The sequence below is a fragment of the Bison bison genome, unplaced genomic scaffold, assembly GCF_000754665.1.
Source record: "Bison bison bison isolate TAMUID 2011002044 unplaced genomic scaffold, Bison_UMD1.0 scf7180017864453, whole genome shotgun sequence".
In the NCBI taxonomy this organism is placed as follows: domain Eukaryota; kingdom Metazoa; phylum Chordata; class Mammalia; order Artiodactyla; family Bovidae; genus Bison; species Bison bison.
The window spans coordinates 136,278-151,076 of NW_011495015.1; the positions used below are offsets into that span (position 1 = coordinate 136,278).

General features: G+C 47.8%; 1 protein-coding gene across 3 annotated transcripts in view; it reads right to left on the bottom strand.

Moving 5' to 3' along the window:
• LDLRAD4 (low density lipoprotein receptor class A domain containing 4) overlaps positions 1-14,793 on the bottom strand; it is a 61,831-nt gene extending 47,038 nt beyond the window's left edge. For 2 of the 3 annotated variants that reach the window (XM_010859036.1, XM_010859035.1), the window contains exons 1-2: positions 14,701-14,793; positions 5,467-5,607 (exon numbers count right to left, since the gene is read on the bottom strand). In XM_010859036.1, coding sequence (XP_010857338.1) covers positions 5,467-5,607; positions 14,701-14,740 — 181 coding nt within the window. In that variant the 5' untranslated portion in view covers positions 14,741-14,793. The remainder of the gene's footprint in view (positions 1-5,466; positions 5,608-14,700) is intronic. The other variant, XM_010859037.1, reaches the window with a different exon arrangement.
• Between the last annotated feature and the right edge of the window lie 6 nt (positions 14,794-14,799).

The following is a 14,799-nucleotide window of genomic DNA, read 5'->3' on the forward strand; positions in this document are numbered from 1 at the left end:
CCTGGGGCAACACAGCACTCTGGGAGACCTCCCACCCTCCCCGTGGAGGCCGCACCAGTCTGATCACAGGGCATCTGGAGGGGCCTCAGGGGACGAGAGCTAACAGCCCACGTCCGACTAAGGGGCCCTGTGCACGCAGCCAAGAGGGGTGAACGGTGGCAGAAATGCACACGCTCTGCTCACTGGATCCCACCAGGTGGGTGTTCACATTCTCACCTCTTGGCAGGAAAGGAGAGCGGAAAGGGGAATGGACTTCCTGCAGGACACATAAACAGGACACAGCCGGGCAGAACTGAAGGACAGATTCAGCACTCCATCTCAACAAAACCAATGACACTTGATATCTGAGGGCTCCAGGGTTCACGTTTCAGAATCTATTTGAAAATCCAGGATTAATCCAAGAATACCATTGTCTATGTATCAATCAAAAACTGCCATATAAACAACTGTCTTCCCTGGTGACTCAGACAGTTAAGAATTCACCTGCAATGTGGGAGATAGGGTTTATTCAGTGGGTGGCGAAGATCCCCTGGAGAAGGGAATGGGAATCCACTCCAGTATTCTTGCCTAGAGAATCCCATGGACAGAGGCGCCTGGAGGGCTACTGTCCATAGGTTTGCAAAGAGTCGGACACAATTGAGCAACTAACACACACACATACACACACACAAACTAACGATTGTGGGGCACTCATTTATATGGTCTTTCATAATAATGCATTGTTTGATCTTCACCCTACAAACCTTTAAAAACTGAAGTGTAAATTCTTAACTTATTAAAAAAAATCATGAAAAAAACAAACACCTAGAAGCTAAAACCAAAAAACCCACAGCCTGAGTTCAGTTCCTTGATCCAATATGCAAGAGCTATGTGACCCTGAAAAAATTATTTAACCTATCTGAGCAATGTTACCTAGGCAACCTTTCTAGACTTGCAGGTTTTGAGATAAATGACAAGATGCATGTAAACAGCCAACACTCAGCAAATGGCAGTTCTCTGCCCACCTCATCCCCAGCCTAAGGAAGCCTGGACACAGGCCTTCAGATAAACTCGAAAGACTAATCGCCAGAGAAATGGAGCTGCGTCGCCTCTGGTAAGCGAGGATGAGACTCAGGGGAAGCAGCAGTGAGGGAAGGCTCCACCCCGGCCATCAACATTTAAGAAGAGGAGAGAGTGGAAGGAGGGCTCTCCCAGCACCATGCCCTCCGCAGCCCTGTTCCGCTACTCATCCTAGGCCCTCTGCTGAAAACACGAACAACTACTTGGAAAGACAAGACGGGCCACCAGCAAGAGTTTAAGGGGGCCGCCTGTCAGAAAGTAGGGCTGTATCTACATTACGTTTTCTGGTCCCTGGTAACTATACTATGGTTATGGATCAGAATGTCTTTTTCTTAGGAAATACACATTGAAGTACTGTCAGGTAAAGAGACGTGGTGGGTGCAACTTCCTATGTGCCAGGCATTATTCTAACTGCTTTACCTGAACTATTTTAGTAAATCCTCAGAGCAATCCTCTGAGGGAGATGCCAAAACTAGCACTGTCTTCATTTCAGAGGAGAAAATCAAGGCATGAAGAGGATGAGCAACTTGCCAAAAGCCACAGCTAGTGAGGGGAGACTGAAGCCTGCCAACTCAAGACCTCACCCTGGACTCTATAGTTGGAACAAACTGCGGGTTGTCCCCAGAAGCCAGCAACAGTATGAAGGTGGTGCCAGGGACACTCTGGTAGGAGGTGGAACCTGTGCTGGGAGACTGACCAGGTCACTGATGTGACAGGCAGCGCGTCTGCTTCATTTAGTCATGTTTCCTCTGGGGCCCGCAGGAGTCAGCCCTTCCTGAGCCCCACAGGACTTGTCTCCCAGACAAGGGCACAGGGGGGCACAGCCTGGTGACAGGGAGGGAGCTAGTCCCTTTGGAAAAAAACTGAGAAAGGTGGAAAGAAAGACACCTAGCTCAGAATTTAATGTGCTGAATTTATCTCATTTGTTTGTTATTACCCTAAATGACACTGGGCTCAAAAAAATGTTTCCTTCTGAAAAGTCCTGGCTTAACATCCTGGCTGAATCCAGGAACCTAATCAACTTCGGCTCATTTCACTTTGAGATTTCCGAGGCCACCAGTCAAGACCCCAGTATGGGCAAAAGTGCCACGCCCTTAATCAGGACCCCATCACTCACTAGAGGCAAAGCTGTCGCAGGGACCCTCAGTCCCCCACTCTGAGGTCTGTGGGGGACTGAGGAAGGCCTGCCTTCGCCAACGCCGTCAAAGCACACAGCTCTTTCCACGCTCCTCAAATCCTGTTTCTCAGAAGCCAGAGCTGTGGAGTACAGGGGCTTCAAAGGGCAGGTTCACGGAGCAAGAGCCCAGTGCACAGGGCCAGCATTGAGGGCAATAGGCAGGCCGTGCAGCTGGGGACCCGCGGGCCATCTCTTCAGCAACAAGGACAGAAGGAAAGTGGCATGACCAGGTTGCCTTCCCCCTCAGTCACCCTGCCATCCTTGACCCTGACACCCCACTTGCCTCCTCCGTGAAGCCACCATGACCACGTCCTGGCAAAATGGTTCTCTGTAGACTCCGGAACCACAGTCCCTGGGACCGCTCGGCCCAGTACCCTGTGTCCATGCTGAGTCATCTTTGCACAAGTGTGTTTTAGTTCCCCAATCTGCCTGTCGGCACCTTGATAATGAAATCTGTTGTCCTTCATTCCCTAGAACGCTGGGTACAATGACCAAAGAAGGCACTTAATACATATACCTGTAAATATAATAATTTGTATTGTAAAATTTTATTTTTATAAATAATAATTTTATCTGATTTGTATTTTCAGTGCTCAGGAATACAATGTTTTGATAGAGGAAGACATGGAAAAGCTGACAGTGAGGCTGACAGTATAGCCCTCTTCCTTGAAAAGATACACCAACCACTCTCCCTGCAAGATACTCACAACAGCCCACACTCACATTTGCAGAGCGTGGGGCTCAGACCCAGGGATGTGCCTCAACGAGGCAGAGGAGCAGGTGAGACACACAGTCTAGGTTCCAAAATTGTTTTCAGAAGGAAAAGTTTCTTAGAGCTGTTACTGTAAGGGTTTCTACTATCATTAGCACTGCTGCCTCACAAATGACAGTGACATTTTCTTTCTAACCTTAATTCATGCTAAATTTTAGCAAATACAAAATGAGAGAGATAATCAAGACACCTGAGTCAGGGAGCATGCCCACAGCCAACAACACAGGCAAAAAACCGATTCCACTGTGCTTGACCCTAAGTGCAATCAAAGAGTACAACACAGGGAGTTTCCTCTATGTAGACACAGAGCAGACTGAGTAAGTTGACTCCTATGCAGGAGTAAGGAGAAAGCGTGCTTTGTTCTCCTGCACTACACTGACTTAGAGACAAGAAGTCCTGTGACATTCCAAGTTCTGAAGGCGGAGAGGAAGTGGCACCCCCACAAGCAATCCCCCTAGAGACGCTGTCCACCTGCTGCAGACGCAGGCTGGTGGGGCCTGCAGACTCCCCCAAGCCTCACTGTGCAGCTGAGGGTGGAAGCAGACACTCTCTGCTCTTGGCTACAGACCAAGGGGAGGAAAGTGCACTGATCTGATACCAGATCACCCTCAGTACCACAAAGAACAGACCAGCCATGGCAAACCCAAATGTGACAAGCAGGCCAGCTGCCTGTGAGCTGGCAGAGAGGCCAGGCCCAGCAAGCCCCCTTCAGCCCTTCCCCAGGGGACAGAGGAGGCGGGAAACACCCAGCACCTCTGAGGATAAACTCGCCTTTGGACACCTGAGCCCATGCTTCATGTGAAGGAGGTCCGGCCGTGCAGACAGCAGTAGGCACACAGCAAGCAGCAAGATGATGATGCAGACCGCACTCTTCATGTGAACCCCCAGAGCAGCTGTACACGGCAGGAATCATTCCCATTTCATGGACAGAGACACTAAGCCTTAAGGAGTTCAGCCGCCTTTCTTAAGCAAGAGCTTGAACCCAGGTTCACGTGAAGCCAGAGCCCTCATCCTGCCCTTTGTCGTTCTGTCTCCAGACTCTCCCATCTTCTTAAAAGACAGCATGTTGTCAACAACCTCACATTTTGGCTACAAGGGAACAAGCCTAGTTACACCTGAACAGTAGGGACCAACAGTTTGCCAACAGGATCTTAAGGTTCCTCTGTTAGGATACAAACTACTACAGCATATGTAAGACAGACAACAAGGTCCTCCTATAGAACATAGAGACCCGTATTCAATATCCTGTGATAAACCAACATGGAGAAGAGGAGGAAAAAAATATATACATAACTGAATCACTATTGTACAGCAGAAATTAAGACAACACTGTAAATCAACTATCAGGTTCAGTTCAGTTGCTCAGTCATGTCCGACTCCTTGCAACCTCATGAATCGCAGCACGCCAGGCCTCCCTGTCCATCACCAACTCCCGGAGTTCACGCAGACTCACGTCCATGATGCCATCTATACTTCAATTTATACTTCATCTATACTTCCAACTATACTTCAATTTAAAAAAGAGATTCTTCTCTTAGGACAGACTCTCAGAGGTCTTTGGGCAATGCTGAGCCATTTATAGATGGAGAAGCTTCACTTGGCTTCTAAACAAAACTAAAGAGTTCACATTTTTAAAATGAAAAGATATTTGGAAATTGGCTTTAAACACCAGGAAATACTGAGGAGAAAGGAAGAGAGGCAGGCAGGAAGGGACCTGAGGCAGGGAAAAAGACCCCTAGCGAGGGTCAGTGCTGTGAAGCATCCTTGACCTCGACACACTTCCTTAGGCCCAGGAAACAGGACACAACGAAACACAGGACGCAACAAGCCACTCTCAGAGTTGCCCAGCCATGTCTCCAGGTGCCTTCTCTCTCCTTCCTCTTCACAAAAGCCACCAGATCAGTCAATGAACTTCGTACTTGGACTTCACCTTCTTCCAGCTCAAGAAATGCTCACAGCCTCAACCTGGGACTTTACCTGAGAAACAACCCACTCCAGTACCAAATAGAAAAAATACACAATTACAACCTTTTTAAACCCCCAACAAACTTTTTTTTTCTATTTTCTGGTTTTAATTACATGCTTGAACACAGACTCTATATATCCTTCTTTATTTAAAATTATTTTAAAATAGTGGCTTAAAATTACTTCCAAAAATTCTCTAAAACCAGTATGAAGAATACTAAGTCAATAATTATTTCTTGGGATCAGTCAGTGCTTCTCAGATATGCAGCAGAAAGCCTCTCCCAAACAAAACACAGGCTGCTCAAAGTGGAAGGAACTTCTGACTCTCAGACATACCCTCTTTCTATCCTAAAAGAAAACATTGCCTTTGTGACAACACAAACCTCTTCTCTTAACCAAAAACAACATCCTTCCCACATCCCAGGGTCAGGGCCGCCTACCGTTTGCAAACACACCACAGCTGAATGGCGCGAGGTGGGCAGGAAGGACTTACAGCTGAAGATGCCCGGAGGGGGGTGCTCTGTCACCAGGAGGCAGTTTTCTTCGTCACTGTTGTCCCCACAGTCGTTCTGCTGGTTACAGACCAGGGAACCCAGATACAAGCACTGCCCGCTGGTGCAGGTGAATTTGCACTCTGAAAAAGCACAACACAAAGCATGGAGTTGTCAATGCCAGCCTGAGGCTCCTCAGCTGCCACTTCTCCTCCCCCGTCTGTATGCTGTGACGGTCTGGGAACCCATCTACCTAGAGAACCCAGAGAACCGAGCTCAGACAGGGCCCAGGAGCACTCAAGCCTGCCGGACCTCACTCACCCCCTACCTCGGACCCACATAATAATAGCACAGGTGCTTTCTTTACACAACATGCCCAGCAAGAGTCACAGTTATGGAGCTCTTTGCTTGAAAAAAATCCTTGTCAGTCTTCACTGCCACCAAGGAAGAAGGAGCCAGTGCAGCAGCAGTGAAAAATGTGCTCTGAACAGTCCAAGGTACTCTGCGTCAGACTTCCAGTCCAAGTACCCTTCAGAGCAGCCTGAAAAAATTACCCAGCCGTCATCAGAACACCATCGGGTATTTTAAAAGTCCTTCAGAACTGGAACTGGCAAATAGCACTATTTCTCTTCTACGTTCAAAAGCACTGAATGAAAGAATGTATGAATGCTTTTCTGTGTTTTCCTGTGTACAGAATGTGCAGAAGTGTTCTCATTAGCTTCTTAGAACTATCATAGAAGCACCCATGGAAGCAGGTAAGAATGCCTTAACATTCTCTGCAAACAAAAGGCACATCAGTACATGCAAGATATCAAATACATGGGAAGCAGTCTGAAAGGATGCTCGCCAAAACACAAACAGTGACACTTCTGGGTGCTGGGATCATTGGTAATCTGTAGTTCCTTCTGACTTGTGTGTACCATTTTATAATCAGAAAAATATAAAGCCTATTTTAAAGTGAGAAAAATCTCTGAAACCAAATGTTCATAGAATTCTAAACCCACAATAATGAAGTACCTATAACATCATACCAACAGAAATCCAGACACACGGTTCCAGCCCCACCGTCTCAGTCACACTCTGAGGCACGGAGCTCACGGGGGCACCCCCAGGAAGAGCAGCAGTAAAAGCACAGACACCAGCTGGCAGTTCCTGCCTGAGGACCCGCTGCAGAGCGCTGGGGTGGAGAGGAGCGCAGATCCTGCAGAGCCACAGCCTGCAGTGCGAGAGTAATGTTGAGGGCCAGACGGTGTGCTGATGACCAGGCTGGTACTGTATCTACAGGCTTTAATAAGTAAGTGTTAGTCACTCAGTCGTGCCCAACTCTTTGCGACCCCATGGACTGCAGCCCACCAGGCTCCTCCGTCCATGAGATTTTCCAGGCAAGGATACTGGAGTGGGTTGCCTTTTCCTTCTCCAGGGGATCTTCCCGACCCAGGGATCTAGGGCCTCTGCTAAGTCGCTTCAGTCGTGTCCGACTCCGTGCGACCCCACAGATGGCAGCCCACCAGGCTCAGCCATCCCTGGGATTCTCCAGGCAAGAACACCAGAGTGGGTTGCCATTTCCTTCTCCAGTGCATGAAAGTGAAAGGTGAAAGTGAAGTCGCTCAGTCTAGGGCCTCTAAAAAGGATCTAACTGCACAGCCCTGAGCATTTAACGCACATCCATCAAGACTAATCCTGCACACCCCACTCACAACAGCTCCACAGAGGAGCAATAAGAGTTCTGAACTGCCCACTGACATGTGCGCACGTCCCTGAGGACCACACCCAACCTGCAGGACCCACTAGATGGCTACATAGGCATTCACGGCATAAACCTGGGCCCCAACAGGGGAAACAGGGGTGAAAGTACAGCGGTGACCCTCAGGTATTGTGACCACTGAGCCTCAGGACTCTTTCCCTCAAGCCACTCTTTCAGTCATTCATTCAAGAGTCCTCACTACTCTGGCAAGGAGCATGGCCACAGGTGCCAAGGATGAAACAGACAGTTCCGTCTAAGAGTTTCTCCTTCAGCTCTTAAACTAAACACTTTGTTTTCCTCAGGCAAGAACAAGACTCTTAGCCTCTCAACTGCTTCCTGGTCAACGTGGTGCTGGGATTAAAGCAGTGACTCTGCATCCTCCTCTGATAGCCTAGGGCCCAGAGGATATGGGGTTTGGGGTCAGTGAGTGTCCCCACAGGATTGCTAAGTCTGTGCGCAGGTAGATTCCCTGGAGATTCCTCTGTAAGACAGCATCCTCCAGCTGAAAAATCTGAAAGCTACCTATTGCCTTACATTCTAAAAGTCCTTTCAATTCTTAGAAACCACAATTCAACAGTTTTAAAAAAGAAATGTTAAAGAATGACACTCTACTTGAGCCCTTTGGTACTTCCGGTGCTCACTCTTCATTATTCTAATGATTATCCTAATGACAGGTGCTGAACTCTGGACAGGGATCACACTGATCACCAGTTGACACAGTGATCAATACACTGACTGGACACATTGATCATTCTGGACACAATGATCATCAATACCACCTCCATGGGATCCTTCGAAGCAGCATCACAAACATGCTGTAACCTCCACGTCTTTAAAATACAATGCTCTGGGCCGCACTCGCATGTTTCCACTCCCAGGGCTCAGGCCTGTTTCTTCTCAGCAAATCTGGTCAGGCTTTGGCCCCATCACTGCACTCCAGGCCATGGACGCCCTCCATGTCAACTCCAGGGCAGCACCTAGGCTGTGTCTCGTCCACAGGGTCACAGAGTCAGATGAGACACAGTGACTGAACAAGACTGCATGTATGCTTCTGATAAATGTGGAAGTGCAGCAGCCATAGAAGCACACTCAGGTGGCCTCCATGGTAAGCACTGATGCACAGTAGCACATGCATCTGAAACAAATCCGGGTGCTGTCCACAGAGCTCTCTCCCAAACACTCTTCAGAGGGAAAACTGAAGGCAAACTCCCAGAGAAAAGTCTTAAAATCCCCAGCACCATGTGCTTTATTATCCTCCGTAGTACATCAGACCACATTAAATTTATGGGACACATGAAAGAGAAGAGGCCAACAGTCCTGGCCTAAAACTGCCATTAACAAACAGTCATTGTCTTTTATTGCTGAATCAGTGTCTGGGCTCCAAAGGTCAAGGACTCAAATCCACCTTCAATCATCACACACTAATCTGAGCACTGTCATCATCATAACTCACCTCATGGACCGTCCGCCTGGAGTACACGCACTTCACCCTGTGAGCCACCCTGCATGTCCCCTACCAGTGCACCAGGGGGCCACACACTGAGGTCCCACAGTGAGCAGGGGCGGGTCTGAGCGCTGGGGAGAGTTAGGGTTACGCTCTGCCCCAGCCCATACCAGGCTCCCAGTCAAGGGCAGGCAGGAAGGCCGAATACGCTGGGACTCTAGAATGGGCCAGTCCAGCACTACCGAGGGCAGGCTCCCTGGCATGGCTGGGACAGACAACAGACTAGTCCCTCAACATCCTGTCCTGTCTGGGTCCTACAGATGCCAGAGCCTCCGTCGTCTCCAAGACAGAGAAAATGCCTCGCTGGGATTGGTCACATCACTCATGTCACCACTTAATCAAGATGGTTTACAGGCCACCATCATCTCAGAAAGCCACAAGACCTCAGCACCACTTCCCAGTCAAGACACCTGATCCTCATCAACTGGGGTCTCAAGGTCACCTGAGGGCTGGGTGTCAGCAGTCAGGTGGGCAGTCTGAGTCCCAATCACACCACAGCATGAAACATGCTGCACAACCAGACACAACTTTACCAGCTGCCATAAAGAAACAGAAAATTGGTGTCTTGAAAGCTATATAAAGATCATCACAAAACTTCACTCCGTCCAGGGGAAAGGATTAATAAGGGAGGAGCCGTCTCTTACACTAAGCGAACCATCCACTACAGAGGACAGGGGTGTCAGTGGGACAGGGTCCAGGAGCACAGGGTCCTCACACTCACCCTACCAGGTGGGCCAAGGCCAAAAGGTCCCCAGTGAGACACCCACACACCTGCATACCGACACCCTCTCACTCGACATAACCTCCATGCCTGTGGTACTGACGTATGAGATGGAGAACAAGACTTGTGGCTGAGATTGAGTTATCATGCCAGCGCTGTCTTCAGAGAAGTGGTGATACCCTCTTGTGAGCTCACGGCCTCCATTCTCAGATCGCACATTCTCACCAAGGCTACCGGCCTGGTCACAAACTCCAGCTCTGCTGTCAACCAGCTGCACTGCACAGTCTCCTTCAGGCTCAGTTTCTTCACATATAAAATACCTGCTGTGAAGACTCAACAGATGCCGTACATGCAGTGCTCAATACAGTGTCTGACTCGTGGCACACGTACAAACAAATGGAAGCTAACAACATATCTGATATTATAATCATTATCAGCACCTCAAAAAACAGACTGGGGATCATGGAAGCAACTTCTGGATTTGACCAGAGCAGATGTGAACTTTAAAACTTTTCCAAAGCTAAATAGGTAACAGGTAACAATCACAAAAAAACAGACAGACTGGGAGCCACAGTTATAATGTCCACATGATCTCCGCAGGGGCCCCTCTGCATCAGGACTGGCACGTCTGTCCCTCATAAATGAGGGTGCCATGTCACAGCTACTTTTATATCAAACAAAAGTATGTCTTCACCAGGTTTCTCTCAAAACTATATTTTTCTTTCATTACTTTTATAACCCACATATTAATGATTTCCATTCTTTGCATGCATTTCTAAAATTTTACAATTGAAATGCACATTAAAACAGTTCCTGAATTTGTATGCATGCAGGCTTAGTCGCTACAGTCAAGTCCAACTCTTTGCAACCCAATGGACTGTAGCCTGCCAGGCTCCTCTGTCCATGGGATTCCCAGGCAAGAATACTAGAGTGGGTTGTCATGCCCTTCTCCAGGCCTGAATTTGTATAATTACTTTTAAAAAATCTAAATGCAAATTTAAAATAACAACTAAACATAGTTTTGGGGAAGAAAGTTTTATAGAGCAATAGTTCCTGTGGACCATGCTCTGACAGCTGACTCACACTGTGAACATCTCCACACCTGGCACAGTGGACGCTCGAGGTGAGCAGTCCAGGCCAGAGAGGGTTCCAAGGTTGAGCCCAGATCCGAGGTCACAGGTCACTGCACCCCATGCCCTCAGACTTCTAGACACAGCATTAGGAGCACAGCAAATGGCACAGATGTAAACTGACAGCAAAGCTGCTTGAGACACAGCATGCACCTCTGACAAGAAGGGTCAAGTTCACAGTGCAAAATCACACATCTGAAATGTTCAAGAAAGGATTCTAGTTTCCAAAGCGTGTCTTGGCCCTACAGCATATTGATCAAGAAATAACAGAATTTGAAATCTCTGGCTTTTTAGTAAAATATACTTAAAAGAGGAAGTAAAAGTCATTTCCCAGGCCACACTAACCATGGGGGTGGGGGCTGGGACCATGACATTGAGATTTATCATAAGAAATATATATTTGGTCTCAGTCATAAATCACAAATCACAAAAGCTCTGATTCAGGGCTCCTAAAACCCTTGGAATTTCCTAAATGGTAAGAGCCATGAAGGTGTCTTTTGTTATTCGTGCCAAGGCCCTGGTTAATGAGGTGACTTTGGGAAGCCCCTAAGGATAGGACTGGTTGCCAGGGGAACCACCCACAGGATCAGAAGGCTGGCATTTTCAGCCCCACCCTCAGGCCTCTGTTGGAGGAGAAGGGCTGGAGACTGAGCCCATCCCAATGGCCAGTGAGCTCACCACTCCTGCCAGGATGATGAGACCTCCATAACACCCCAGAGTACAGAGTCAGAGGGCTTCCAGGCTGGTAATCATGGGAGGTCTGGGGAAGGTGGTGCCTGAGAGGATGTCAGGCTCCACACCCTTTCCTTACACCACTGTGCCCTGGCCTTTCTTGACCAGTAACATTATTATTCAACTGCCTTCCTGAGTTCTGTGAGCCGCTCCAGCAAGTCTACCAAATCTCAGGAGGGACCACAAGAACCTCCAATTGATCAGCCAGTTGGTCAGAAGCACAGGGGTGACCACCTGGACTTGGGACTCGTGTCTGAAGAGGGCAGTGCCTCCGGGTCTGGGCCACTTCCGGCAGAAAGGGTCAAACCCGACAAAGCTGTAGGACATCAAGCTGTCGCAGTTGCCTGGTGCAGGAAACACCCACATGGCTGGTGGCCAGCACTGTGAGTGCTGTGTGTAGACACAGAAGAGTTTTTTGCTTTACTAACAAAAACCCTGGCACGTAGCCTGCATGTGGCTCTGAAGCTGGCCAGTCTCTTTCACCAAGATGGTCTCAGTCCTTCTCCCAGCCCCTGCCATTCTCCCTTCATCCTGGGACCTATACACAACAGGAAAAACCCATCTTAAGGCCACAGACTTCCCATGCCTTTCTTGTAGAAATGAAACCTGTGAGGACCAGTCTGAAGTCTGTTGTTTACACTTCAGGTCCTACAAAGACATAACCATGAGATTTCTACAAAGACACCCTCCAGCCAAAGACAACTACTGAACTTTGGGACCCAGAGGTACAGAGTCATCAAATCACACAGGTGACCATCATATTAATTCCTGACTTCACATAGAAACTGAGGCCCAGAGAAGTTAGGAAACTCACCCAAGGTCACACAACTAAATGAGGAAAGAAATAGTAACATACCCCCTCATCGACCTCTGGTATCAAAGCAAATGGCCAGGGGTTTAGTATCTGTTCTCAGATGCACTCTTTTAATATTATAAAGCAGTAAAATTAAACTATACTGGACACATACAAATAATTATTCCTTTTTATCACAAAGGAACAGTTATTTTGGGTTCATTATCTTGATATTTTCGTTTTTACTTAAAAAAAAAGAAAAACTGTAAGATATGGATAAGTAAATCTAAGAAAGGAAACCTCATTATGTATTGCTATCACCCGGAGGTAGCCACCAGTAACATTTTGGTGCACATCCACCTATACTGTCTTTGTTCTTTGAGTATAAAAATTAAAGGATCGCCTTCTTCCTATTGCTTTATGACCTACTTTTTTCACTTAAAAATATAAGCATTTCTCCAGAACGTGAAACACTAAAACATCCTTTGTAGTAGCTATGGGGAATTTCATCACAATGATACATCATAGTTACTTAACCATGTGTTATTCTGGGACTGGTTTACTCTATCTTTTTTCTTCTTTTTGCCATGCCACAAGGCTTGTGAGATATTATCTCCCCAACCAGTGATTGAACCCAGGCCTTTGGCAGTGACATCATGGAGTCCTAACCACTGGAACTGCCAGAGACTTCCTCCTCATATTTTAATATTGCTTTATTTCTAAACTTAAATTCTGCCACCAGGGTCAGCAATTCCCTTTAGTCTCCAGTCATCTGCAAATTTGATAAGCATGTTTTTTTAATCACTTTTCCCCAAGTGCTTGACAAGAAAGCCTGGGGACATAGCCATTAGAGTCCCTACCTGGCTGATGCTATTCATTCATTGACATGCTTTGGGATCACCAAATAGAAACTTTAGTTATTCAAGAGTCTTCCAGTCATGACAAATATTCAGTGTTTCCTTCATTCACTATATATACTAAACGTATTATAAGCAGCACTGACAAAGAGCTATAAAAATGTCTGCAAAGAGTTAGGAATACTTACATAAATGAGAACTTTTATGACTCCTGTTCACAAAAAAGTACCTAGATTCGGCATTCCAAAAATTGTGTTTTTCACTTAAAAATCAAAAAGACTTTAAAATATTTCATAAATTTCTTTTTAATTAGAAAAAAAATCCCTGCAATGCCAGAAACTGTTAGGGAAACACATTGAAATGGTTAAAATTGTTTAAGTCACTAGAGATAAAAATCTTTTAATTCAAGATTTAGCTACTGGGCAACTTCCACTGCCAAGCCATGAGCTTCTGGAAACAGATGTTCACATGAAAGCATGAATTCATGCCACAGCAGCAAGTCCTGGAACCAGGGCAGTAGCTTGTCGGTTCTGACCTTGTCTGCCTGGAGTGGCCTGGACCCGCGACACTGCCCCTTCAGACACAAGTCCCAAGTCCAGGTGGTCACCTGTGCTTCTGACTACCCAGCGATCAATTGGAGGACGGGTTTCCGTGCCAGGCTTGGCGGCTGAGGAGGGTTCTGGCGAGCTGAGCTCCACATGCTCCTCTGAAGCAGCCACCACACTCGTCTTCCTGGACCCTGATCAGCCAGGGGCCCTCCCCAACCTGGGCCTCCAGGAGGGGGCTCCTGTGTTTCACATGCTCAGCTGCTCCAGCCGTGCTTCTGTGAGAGCTGCACGTGGCCTTGTTGGCTGTCAAACCAGCAAAGGGAGCAGGGCTGGCCCTGGTGAGCGTCCACAAGCAGGGCGGGCAGCGGGGGCCGAGCCTCAAGCTCTCTCCAGGCACCTGACACCCCAACCTGCCTGCTATACACAACCGGGAAACCAACAAACTCGTGGGGCTCTCAGAGTGAGAAACACAGTCACTTCTTATAATTTTCCCACCATCCCTCCCTTAATAGGAAAAAACCTCTTTTATGTAAAACTGTTTTCCCTGGATTCCATGACGTTCTTCAGCTTCAAGTTCCCCATTTTATAAATGAGGAGTCAAAGGCCCATAAGAATTAGTGGCTTCCTGGGATGTTAAGTGATTCAGACAAAGAACCAAGACCCAACTCAAAAGCCCCTGATCATGCCCTGGCTCTGTGTACCATCCAGACAGAGCGGTTCCCTTCAAGGGGTGCAGACCAGACGGGGCAGAGAGGGGCACGTCCAAAAGTCCTTACAGGAGCGGGTCAGCATTCACAGTTGCCACCCACTACCGCCTGCATGCGGGTGAGGCTCAGAGGGAGAACGTACACATCGGCCGTGATTGTTCCCTCCGAGTCCCCCAGCTCTGGGCAGACAGACCCCCTGACACATGCACCGCAAGGGATGGATTTTTTTCAGGGGCAGTGGCTCGTGGGACACTGTGTGCCCTATGACTCAACAAAGCAGAATCACAAAATGTCTGATGCTGTTTCAAATTCCTTGCTACAGAAAAGGATAAAACACCATAGTTTTGCCAAAATCATTTCCCGTGGCAGCCTGAGCCCCAAGACACTGTAGGGCTTCAGCTCCTAAATGCAGACACACATTCAGCTCCTAGAACTGCTCAGCGTCTCGTTACCTACTAAGAATGAAATAACATGCTCAGCTCAGCATGGAGGATTCTCACCTGTGAAAGCATTCGTGGCCTGAGAGCCAGCTTCCTGCATACTGCTCCCCAGCAGGCCTGGCTCCAGCTCCTCAGCTGTCCTGTCCCCAGGAACGTCCA